Source organism: Anolis carolinensis, unplaced genomic scaffold (assembly GCF_035594765.1).
Source record: "Anolis carolinensis isolate JA03-04 unplaced genomic scaffold, rAnoCar3.1.pri scaffold_8, whole genome shotgun sequence".
NCBI lineage: Eukaryota > Metazoa > Chordata > Lepidosauria > Squamata > Dactyloidae > Anolis > Anolis carolinensis.
Genome location: NW_026943819.1, coordinates 15,014,490 through 15,026,865, shown reverse-complemented (window position 1 = coordinate 15,026,865; position 12,376 = coordinate 15,014,490). Strand labels below are relative to the sequence as shown.

The 12,376-nt window shown below is 37.8% G+C and overlaps 1 protein-coding gene across 1 annotated transcript in view; it reads right to left on the bottom strand.

The window, feature by feature from the left end:
- The window catches only part of nudcd3 (NudC domain containing 3), a 70,349-nt gene that overhangs the window by 36,287 nt on the left and 21,686 nt on the right, over positions 1-12,376 (bottom strand). The window contains exon 3 of the mRNA XM_008116017.3: positions 6,407-6,539. Within this exon, the coding sequence (XP_008114224.1) occupies positions 6,407-6,539 (133 nt within the window). The remainder of the gene's footprint in view (positions 1-6,406; positions 6,540-12,376) is intronic.

The window sequence follows — 12,376 nt, the reverse complement described above, 5'->3', positions numbered from 1 at the left end:
CTCCAAGCTCTTTGTTTATTGCCGAGGCTCCGTAGACATAACAATCCTCCGAGATCTCCTCTCCAAGGTCAGTGCGGTCTCGCCGCCATTTCCTGAGATTTATTTTACGTTTTAAATTCTTTTTAAATTCTTATAACGATATTAAGAGATTCTCAGCTTCTGATAGAATCTTTTGCTTTGGGATAAGTTCTACGTTGTAGAAAACTCTTATAGAGTCTAGCGTCCCCTGTCTTTTGAATTGTCTGTTGTTATCTGTTGTTTTTCATTCCGTTTCCATTCTCAATATTGTTATAAAGTAATGTTGTCATCAGTATGATCCCAATCAAATTTGGTTAGCGGAGGAAGTCCCCCCTTAGAAAAGAACGTTTGTTTCAACTTACTTTTCTGTAGTCTTCTGTTTCTTGAATTTTAAAATGGGCGTTGGTAGGCTGTTATCCCGAGGTGCTTGCCTCAGTTCTCCTATGGCGACCAGCACTGCCCTGGGATCTATCCCGCTGGATCGTGGACCGACCACCCTTGAGGGGTAGCCAGACGCTTGACCCTGGAATGATACCCTATGGGCTTGGCTGTCCTTCAGGCATCTATCCGTCTGAAAGCGAGAGTTGAAAACTCTTCCAAATCGCCTATAGGACTGGCGTAGAGAGAGAGCTCTCTCGTCGCCCTGCCAGCCTCCATGAACGCCTCACCGGAAGTCTCTAAGTAACTAGACTTGATGTGGTCTATTCAATCTACTCCCCCAATAACCCCAGGAACAAACCTACAAACCAGGAAAAATGTGTTGGGCTGTATTATTGTTTGCTTATTTCTCTCCTCCCTTAAAAGCAATACACATTCTTCAATGTTTCCAGACTGGAGAACTGGTATAAAAATATAGGAAAGTATAAGTGTCAGTGCATGTGCATTTGGGTTCAGTCTGAAGGTGATGAATTGGGGAAATGTGTTAGGTACAGTAGAGTCTCACTTATCCAACATTCGCTTATCCAACGTTCTGGATTATCCAACGCATTTTTGTAGTCAATGTTTTCAATATATTGGTGCTAAATTTTGGTGCTAAATTCATAAATACAGTAATTACTACGTAGCATTGCTGCGTACTGAACTACTTTTTCTGTCAAATTTGTTGTATAACATGATGTTTTGGTGCTTAATTTGTAAAATCATAACCTAATTTGATGTTGAATAGGCTTTTCCTTAATCTCTCCTTGTTATCCAACATATTCGCTTATCCAACGTTCTGCTGGCCCGTTTATGTTGGATAAGTGAGACTCTACTGTAGTCAACTTGCCTCCCTGCCCTCTGTTGGAATTGAGCAGTAATTACAGGTGGCCCTCTGGTGGACAATCTGAACCAACCACATTATAAAGATTAACAAAAGAGAAAAGGAGGGGAAAGGGGAAAAAGACACATGGCAACATCCTTAAGACTGTTTTTATTTTCACACAAGCTTGATTGAGCCATGCGTGAGTTAGGGCCTTTTACCCTAGCACTCAAGACCTGGCTCTTTACTAGAGCTTTTGATCTATGTTAATTTTATCAATATTTGTATGTATGTTTTTATCCTTTACAATTTTATCTTGTAAATCGCCTAGAGCATCTTGGATGGAGGGCGATTAATAAGTAATTAGATGATGATGATGATGATGATGATGATCATGATTGATTATTGGATCTAAACCACACTGGATTCAGACTCAGGGCCCATGAGCTGAATCCAGCCCACCATGTCATTTTATGTTGATCCCCAAATCCTGCACTACAACTCCTGTATTCCTCATAATGAGACATAATGACTAGAGCTGATGGGAATTGTCATGAAGAACATCTGGAAGCAAAATTTTTCAGTCAGGAAAGTGGGACTGGAATTTAGATGTGTGGATATGACTTTAACATGTCCTTTCACCTTTCCCTAACATAGGGACCACAAGTGTTGTTGGGTTGTATCCCCATTCTAAATGGGTTCCTGAGTCAACTCAAACACAAATGACCTCCTATATATACAATTGAAAATGAATCAGTTCAGTAAATAATATATCTGGCAAATTAGTATACTGTTTAAATTCACAGTAATATCAAACACCATCAAATGGATTGTCCCATATACATTGAAATGCAGTCGGCGTTAAATTCACAGTAATAACAAGCAGCCTCAAATGGATTGTCCAATATACATTGAAGTGCAATCGGCGTTGTATATTCTAATGCCGAGAAGAGTAAGTTCGCCACGACCGGTTTCGGCCCTGCATCAGGCCTTCCTCTGGTGGTCTGAAAATAGTTACGTACACTAACATAAGTAACAAAATATATCCATAAAACATCATCCATTGCCTAATACTAACATGGTTCCAAACTTAACACTTGTTCTCTTTAGAGATACATGTCATTTACATTATGAAATGTATATCAAAGACACCAATAGTTACATACACAAAATATAAGTAACTACCTATCCATTGAATAACAACTATAAACAACATTGCAATATACTTACATAGTTCCAAATTTAACACTTGTTCTCCTTAGAGATACCTGTTTTTTACAGTGGAATCTAGGTCAAAGGAACAAGGAGTGGCCATAAGCATTAAAGAGTTACAAACATCCAAAAATTTGTTTTTTAAACAAATTGTATATTTCTAAAACAGTATATACTCACGGGATACTCTGCTGTGTGTTAGGTTCTAATTGCGAGTATGAAAAGCATCAAGGGGTTGCCTCAATTTAAAGGGGAAGATGTTAAAGAAACAGAAAGGTTTATATGAAGATATAGAAGAAATACCACCAGATGGTGCTATGAGTACCCTTATTGTATTGGGTGTATTCAATTAGGGATTTATAGTATGCTAAGGTTCTATATATAACAACTGTATGAATTTTGTTCATTTAAGCCCTGTGGATGTTCTGTCCGTAATCTGAAAATCCAATATGTTTCCCTTTGCAAAAGTTTATTATTGAAGTCCATATGTTTGGATTGTGATACTACTTCTAGTATGTGGTATTTGAATGATTCAGGACTATGCTGTAGATCACAGAAATGTTTGTACAGTATGGATTCTCTGACATGATTTCGTATTTTGCTCCTGTGCTCTATAATTCTGCTCTTAACTTCTCGACGAGTCTGCCCCACATATGATAAATTACAATCACAAATTATCATGTAATTTTTTTCCTACGACTGACCATATTGGCCTCAGAGTTTTTGAGAAGACAGTATCTGAAGAATTATGTTGTACAATTATAAAGCACAAAAGATCATACAGTACAAATTTTTCCAGTAAGGAATGGCACATCCTTCACAATTTAGCTAATGACAAAGATCTGGTTTGGAAGCCAGCTGATAAAGGTGGAGCCATAGTATTAATGAACCGCACTGATTATATGGATGAGATCCATAGACAATTATCTGTAAGAGAACATTATCTCAATATAGAACGGGACCCTACACACCATATCCAGTCAATTATAAGAACGGTGACATTGGAAGGGCTGGCACTTGGATATATATCAGAGGATGTATATAAATTTCTACATACACCATGGCCCAGAATCCCTGTACTATATACTCTACCCAAAATACATAAAAACATCAGACCGGTACCTGGCCGTCCTATTGTATCCGGATCGGGCTCAGTCTTAGAACCACTAGCTAAATTTGTGGACCACTATTTACAACCTTTTGTGAAACAGACTTCTTCCTATGTTAGAGATACAAAACATTTTATTAACATTATTGAATCCTTGGTGATCCCAACAGATGCAGTCCTGATGTCTGTAGATGTAATATCACTGTATACCAATATTCCGTTAGAGGAGGCACGATATATATGTGAATCAACCTTGAACAGGAGGCCTAATCACCACCCTCCCACCTTTTTTTTGTTGGATCTTCTTGATATTATTCTTGAAAAAAATTACTTCAAATTTGATGAAAAATACTATTTCCAAATACAAGGTGTAGCCATGGGCAGTCCTGTCGCGCCAGCGATAGCCAATTTATTCATGGATAATTTGGAGAATGAAACTATCTTGAATCACACAAAGAACCCTGTAGCGGACGGCATTATCAAATATTGTAGATTTATTGATGATATCTTTATCATTGTTAATTCACATCAGGAGGCAGTAACGTTATTATCCTGGATCAATACAATTCACCTCAAAATTAAATTTACAGGAAACATCAGTTCTACATCCTTGATTTTTCTAGATGTCGTGGTTACAAAGGAAAATGATCGATTGAAAGTGAGTAACCACCGAAAAACCACTGATAGAAACTCTTTGTTACATTACAACAGTTACCATCATTGGGCATTAAAAAATAATTTACCCTTTACACAGATGCTCAGGATTAAACGCAACTCCTCTACCCTACAGGACTTCAATCAGGAAATGGAAGAGACAAAAAGCAGGTTCAGAAATCGAGGTTACCCAGAGTCCATAATACAATCAGCCTACTCGAAGGTTGCCAGTATTCCTAGATCTAAACTCCTAGAGGACAAAATTAGGCCAGGAGTAGACAGATTGATATGGCCACTCACACTTACAAGTTTGTCCAATCTAGCCATCAAAACTGTTAAAAAGTACTGGAACTTAATAAGAGACATCCCTGGATGTGATAGACCCCCTTTGGTAGCATATAAAAGAACAAGGAATATTGGGGATATATTGGTACATTCAAACATAACCAATAGGCCCCGGACTGTAAAATCTAATCTGGTGGGCAACTATCGCTGCCATCATTGTTCAGTATGCAGCCAATTGATAGAGACCAAAATCTTGACACACCAACATCTATCATTCGAATTTAAATTTCCCCATTTTGCCACCTGTACAACCAAAGGGGTTATTTACATGATAATTTGTGATTGTAATTTATCATATGTGGGGCAGACTCGTCGAGAAGTTAAGAGCAGAATTATAGAGCACAGGAGCAAAATACGAAATCATGTCAGAGAATCCATACTGTACAAACATTTCTGTGATCTACAGCATAGTCCTGAATCATTCAAATACCACATACTAGAAGTAGTATCACAATCCAAACATATGGACTTCAATAATAAACTTTTGCAAAGGGAAACATATTGGATTTTCAGATTACGGACAGAACATCCACAGGGCTTAAATGAACAAAATTCATACAGTTGTTATATATAGAACCTTAGCATACTATAAATCCCTAATTGAATACACCCAATACAATAAGGGTACTCATAGCACCATCTGGTGGTATTTCTTCTATATCTTCATATAAACCTTTCTGTTTCTTTAACATCTTCCCCTTTAAATTGAGGCAACCCCTTGATGCTTTTCATACTCGCAATTAGAACCTAACACACAGCAGAGTATCCCGTGAGTATATACTGTTTTAGAAATATACAATTTGTTTAAAAAACAAATTTTTGGATGTTTGTAACTCTTTAATGCTTATGGCCACTCCTTGTTCCTTTGACCTAGATTCCACTGTAAAAAACAGGTATCTCTAAGGAGAACAAGTGTTAAATTTGGAACTATGTAAGTATATTGCAATGTTGTTTATAGTTGTTATTCAATGGATAGGTAGTTACTTATATTTTGTGTATGTAACTATTGGTGTCTTTGATATACATTTCATAATGTAAATGACATGTATCTCTAAAGAGAACAAGTGTTAAGTTTGGAACCATGTTAGTATTAGGCAATGGATGATGTTTTATGGATATATTTTGTTACTTATGTTAGTGTACGTAACTATTTTCAGACCACCAGAGGAAGGCCTGATGCAGGGCCGAAACCGGTCGTGGCGAACTTACTCTTCTCGGCATTAGAATATACAACGCCGATTGCACTTCAATGTATATTGGACAATCCATTTGAGGCTGCTTGTTATTACTGTGAATTTAACGCCGACTGCATTTCAATGTATATGGGACAATCCATTTGATGGTGTTTGATATTACTGTGAATTTAAACAGTATACTAATTTGCCAGATATATTATTTACTGAACTGATTCATTTTCAATTGTATATATAGGAGGTCATTTGTGTTTGAGTTGTATCCCCATTCCACATGGTGAATAATCAAAAGCAATGGGAGTTGTCATTCAGTAACATCTGGGGATCCAAACTGGATAAAAACTAAAAAGCACTGACCACAATGTAAAAAAATTATAAACGGCCCTCTGGATTCTCCATCCATTAATTCAATGGCCTTCTGGAGACAACCATAAGGCTGAGGTGGCCCTCCATGAAAATGAGTTTGATACCCCTGCTCTAAACTCACCTGTTTGTGTTATCACAGGCCAGCAGAATTATGTCTTCAGACAATTGAGTAGGTGACAGCAGAGTGCCAAATACCACTACTCAGGTAAAATACTTGGGTACAAAGGGTGCTTATCAAAGCAGCAAAAAACCACTCAGGTGCTCATTTACCTGTCGGCCTTTCACGATGTGCTTGGGCACCGGGACTTTAATCTCTACATCACTGTAGTCTTGCGACCATGAATAGTTCTCCCTCACAGCTCCATTGTAACTGTCAGGATCTGCTTGGAACTGCTCCTGTTTCCTGGGAGAAGAAAGCAAGGGGCTGAGTATCAAATGGCTTACTTTACAAAAAGCAAAAAACAAAACAAGAAAATTAAACAAGTAAGAAAAGTTGCATAGCTAACACAGCAGACAGTGTCTGGTTTAGAATATTCTACCTGAAGATATTTCTAAATCTCATTGGTCTACTTTCGAGGATACAATACTTATTTCTATATGGAAACCGTTTTAGTTTCCCTCTCCCTAATGCACCTCCAATACTTACCTGAGACCATGAGGCTCACAGTTCCCAAGCTTAAACTAAAGCATCCAATGAGACCATTGGGGAAAATGTTAAACCAGAAGGTGACATTTTCTTTGGGTTTACTCCACCCTCTCCTACCATCCTTTAACATCAAGTTATTTTCAACAGCAGCTTAGCATAATGACTCTACTGAAAAAGAAGGAAAGTCAATGCTAACAAAGCAGCAGGACAACTTCTCACATTAGAGTATTTTGGTTCCTAACATGTAACCTACTTTTTAAAAAGAATTTAGCATAGCTAATTCAGAAGAGCTGTGAGTGTTGACCCTCAGAGGCAAACAAGCTACTTATATAAATTACGCATGAACAAGATGTTTAAAGCGGGGACTTTCCTTTCTCTCTGCCTGTACAGCGACATGAAGATTAGTGTGTTCACATGACAGGTCTAAAACTCTGAACCCAATCTAGACTAGCATGTCTGGTTTAGTAAAACATGAATGTCCATCGACCACCTTTTTCAATAGAACTCAAAGCAGGTATAAAGGTTTCCCAAAAGAGCTCTGACCCAGGCACAAATCAACTTGGGAGCACCTGCTTAGCTTTGGCTAGCTTTCGCATGAATGCCACATTGTGTGATTGAATGCCATGTTCTGTAACTAAATAGTAATAAATGAATGAATGAATAAATAAATAAATAACACATTACAGCTCTTCTACAAAGTTAAAGACTCTTAATGAAGACCAACTTCAAAATATTGTATGTGACAACAGGATAGCTAAAAACAATATACTGTTATCTCGAGTGGGGGGGGGCTTCCTGCCCCCCAGCAATTGTTAAGATTGCAGTTGAGCTCAGAAGGAACACAGAAGCTTTGGACGAAAGACAGGCAATGCAAATCCAAATTAAGCAGTTCTTCAGATCAAATAGTTCACAGTAAGACAGCAGACTGAAGTCAAGGTAAAGTAGAAACTCCTATAAAGCCATCACTTAAATAGTCAATAAAGTTTTTAATGGAAGTCTGCGAAAAATGTTACCCCACTGTGATTCACCAGAAAAAACAGAAGTTTGGGGAATCATCAGAAATTATAAGAAATAGAGGCAAAACTACAAGCAAGTTTCTTATTGTTACACATTTGGAATACTGTGTACAAATCTGGATATCCTTCTCTCAAAAAAGGTACTGGAGCTTGAAAAGGGCAACTAAAATTATCACATGAGTGAATCATCTTTCCCATGAGGAAAGTCTAAAGAGATTGAGGCCTTTTAGTTTAAGCAAGAGTCAGCTAAATGGAAGAGGGGAGCACATAACAAGGTTTTTTTTTTGTTTTTTTACAAATTCTGAACAGTTTGGAGCAAGAACATTTTTCTTCCCATGATATTAAATTGGAGTGTCATTCTATTAAACAAATATGGAACTCCTGATGCATTTTATAATTACCATTCATGATTTATCAGAATATGACTTTCATACACAGATGCAAACCAAGTTTCTAATAGTGAGAACTGAAGTCTATTCAAGAGAGATCATTGTACAAGTTCTAAATCAACACCAGATTTCAGAATATGGTACTTAAAATTAGAATAAGTCTAGATTTGTAGGTGGCTGGCAGAATTAGTGATGTCATATTATCTGTGAGGGTCAAGCATAGGGTCAGAAGTACAGCTGAATACATATTAAGTTGGTTCAACTCTATCGCAGATGAGTCAGATGTGAGATGTTTCAAAGACACTGGACTTTTTACTCATCTTTTCAGACCCTTTAGATCTGGCATCCTCAAATGGAATTAAAGATATATTATCTTGTGATCTAAAGGAAAACTTTCACAAAATGACATATATGATATCTAACCTCAGAAAGATTTTCAAAGTGTTACAAGGGGGGGCAATAATGTGTGTTGGAGATGCAAAACTCCAGAGAATTTGATGGACAAATTTTATTGTTTGAAATTTAGCAATACAGTAATTTAAATTAAATAACAATTATATGTTTATTGTAGCTTTTTCTTAATGTCTTTGGTAGGATGGGAAGTCAACATGTAATATCTTTAGGTGGGGATTTGGAGAGTAGAGTACTGATTGTATTGTTTGGGGTTCTGAATACTGTCTTTTCTGTATGTTCAACTTGTTTCTTTGTTTCTTTCTGTTACTGTAATGTTTTAAAGTTTTCTTTAAACACAATAGTTTTCTAAACAAAAAGAAGAGAAGGGAAATAACAGTTATTTCTCAACCCAAAAGCTTGCTTTAGCTATGCAAGCAAAATCTACTCCTAGCAATGTTTCATATAAAATTTCAAAGATGGGATTAGAGCAGTGGTTCTCAACCTGGGGTCCCCAGATGTTTTTGGCCTTCAACTCCCAGAAATCCTAACAGCTGGTAAACTGGCTGAGATTTCTGGGAGGTATAGGCCAAAAACATCTGGGGACCCCAGGCTGAGAACCACTGGATTAGAGTCAAGGCCAGTTGATCTCAACCTCTGGTCCTCCAGATACTCTGGACCTCTACTTCAAGAATACTTGAGCATGGATCAAGTTGACCAGTGCTTCTGGAAGCTGACATTCAAAAATATCTGGAGAACCAAATGTTAGCATCACCACCCAAGCTTTGGCAGCTAAAGGGGTGGTTACAAATGTCACAAAAAGATAAAACCTGGTTGTCTAACTACATACCGTTAACTGCAAACAATATCCTGTTGCCCAATAAGACATGCTTGCCAATTAAGTTGTCAAAAGTTTTATCAAGTGCAAGTAGATATCCATGAAAGTTCTTGATCCTTGTGGAAGTAAAGATGGAATCCTTTCTCCACTGAAAAGGTGCTAAAACAAAGGAACAGAACCCAAAGATATAATCTGTCTTCAATGCCCAGATCTCTTCAGCCATACTGTTGAGATGAGAACATGCTTCATCAAGGTCACTATTTGTCTCTGGATAACAGGAAAAGTTCAAAGACCATCACAAAAAGTGTGCATCTCTGGAACACGATTTTTGTCTCTTTGAGTTCCTTTCATCCGATAAACTGGCAGGAAAAGGACTCTGAGAAGCCATGAGCAGAGCGAAGAATGTTACTTTGAACAATAAATACAAAGCTGAATCTATCCAAGACTGAGCAGTGATAGAATGGCACTTTGAGCCCACTGTTGAGTTGTGGATGGTTTCAGTATGTCATTATAAACATTCTTCTTTCAAGTTTACTTGCCAAAATAAGGACTGTATCCTGGGGGTTTAAGAGCCGCAGGGACAGACTCCCTATCTATCCTCTCTGCAGCTCATTGCTTGTGACTGGATGTCACAGTTATGTACTCTATAACCAGAAATATTCCCCAGTGGCAGGAGAATATTTCACCTACACAATTATTAGAGGTGATTCAAAAGACTACAGGAAAGGAGGGAATAGCTTGCCTCCCTGCTGGTTTTCGGTAAGGAAATGAGATTTCTGTGATCTTAAAAAACTTTAAATCATCCCTGGAATTTTCCTTAGTTTTTCATGCTAGTCATCCACAAAAAGACATAAAGCCTTGCTAATAAATACAGCAATATATAATTTTTGATAAATGTATTCATCCAAAATGGAACTAATAGCAAAATAGGCAAATAAACTGGCAGAGAGTCGATCCCCTTCCTTTCAAGGATATTCAAGGCTGGGTGCCAAGTTCTGCTGATTCTCCCACTGTCTTCCTGGCTCTCAGGAATAACATCTAAGCATTGGGAATACACTGCAGTATGCGGCTGCAAGTCTGATTTCTCTAATGCAATACCAGTGAGAGGACAAGACAGGAGAGAACTTAAAGACTTGGACTGGAAAGTCTGCTACTGTATGCCAACATTTCAGTTTTTTTTTTGTTTAAAGCAGTGCAAAAAATGATTTTACAAAGGTTCTTCCACTCAAGCTCCATTTCCATGGAGACCGTTGTTATGGCAGCACAGAACAAACCTTCCAGATTCCCAAAATGCCTGGAAACTTCGGAGTCAAAAGGGCTGGAAGATGGACAAAACAAGAAAAAAGCACGAAGATATTGGATTTACAATATATTCCCTCTACCATGCTTCAGTTTGTGATGAACACAACAGTTTACTCCTGACAGACCATTAGGAGCACACTGCTATGGTAAATTTTAGGAACATGCTGGATTAAAAATCACTGTTTCAGAAAGGCTCTGTACAAATTTGGTAGAAAGTTAAGAAGATTGTTTCTTAAGGTATTAGCTCACTTCGAAATCCTTACTTAGGGAAAGAATGAGTTAAATTTGGAGATGAGTGTTTTATGACAACCATTTCTACTTTGAACAAGACAGTTGAGAATTAACCATGAGAGATCCTTCTTTCAAAAGGTAAAGATTTTACTAGGTTTTGTAATATGCTTCATAATCTAATAACCATCACCTCTGGGATCAAGCAACAGCAAAAATGAAAAGAAGGCAACCCAAGTCTATAAAACATTTTATGGTAGTCAAATCACTGCAGAACCCAGTTTCATTCATGAGCTACCTTCCTTCAGGACAGTTTATTTGTGACAGAAACAAAACAAAATACTCAAACATGAATGTTGTTCTGCCTCTATTACAGTCCTCAACACATAACAAGAATTAAAACTGCAATAACCACAATTGTAATCCTCAAATATGATCATGTATGTGTAACCTAAACAAAAGGAAGTTGAGTGTTATTAAAGAACACATTCACCAATCACTGTCAAATTACAATACAAGAGCAGCAGGCAGAGCAGCTTGTTAAAATTTGCACACTAAACCATGTTCAGGGTCTGGCCATATCCTAGGGAAAGTACACAGATGTCTCCAAGTTACCTCAGACATTCTCTTTTATTTATGGCTATTTCCCCTTCAACTAGGAGCTCCAAGTGAGGTAACTTTGAAACCAGATCTTTTAGAAAGCCTGCAGCCAATTAGTTTCAACTTCAGCTCATTTTGTTCTTCCAGTATAATTGGAACAGGCAGATGTTGTGCTTTCAAAACAGGTTGTACATTGCCTTCTTGGCATCCAGCAGAAAGGTAACAACATCTCAGCAATGTGCAAAGAGGTCTGTGTCCAGCGTTTTCTTTTCTCATCATGGTGTACCTCATGAGTGGGCTTGGAGGATCTTCTCCCCCTAAATCTCTGAGATCCATCCACCACAGTCTAGTCAAAGCTCACATGTTTAGAATGAAGATCATTTGAGTCTGGGTGAAAGAACTGAAAAGAGATCTGTGTCCTTTTCACACAAAAATCCACTTGGGGTTTCTCCATTTCTGCAGTGAGTGAGGGTGGCATTTTGCTGCTGCTCCAGTCATACTATTAGGAATCAACAAACCTTACCAATCTACTGCAAAATATCGTAACAGTAGGAGATGACCCCATCTGAAGGGCACCATTTGGAGAGGGCTGCCTTAGAAGAATGTGCATCCTGTGAAAGTTCAAGGGATGCCCTGATGAGGATTTATCATGATTACCCTCCCCCTTTATAATAAAACAAGAATGAATCCATGCTAAAACTTGAACTAACAAAAGACAGGAAAGAAACAAGCCAGAAATGGAGATGATTGTTTGGTCATCTCCCATACCATTTGTGGTTTAAGCAAGAAATTGTTGTCAAAACAAATCATGGCTAGCCATGCCACACTGTA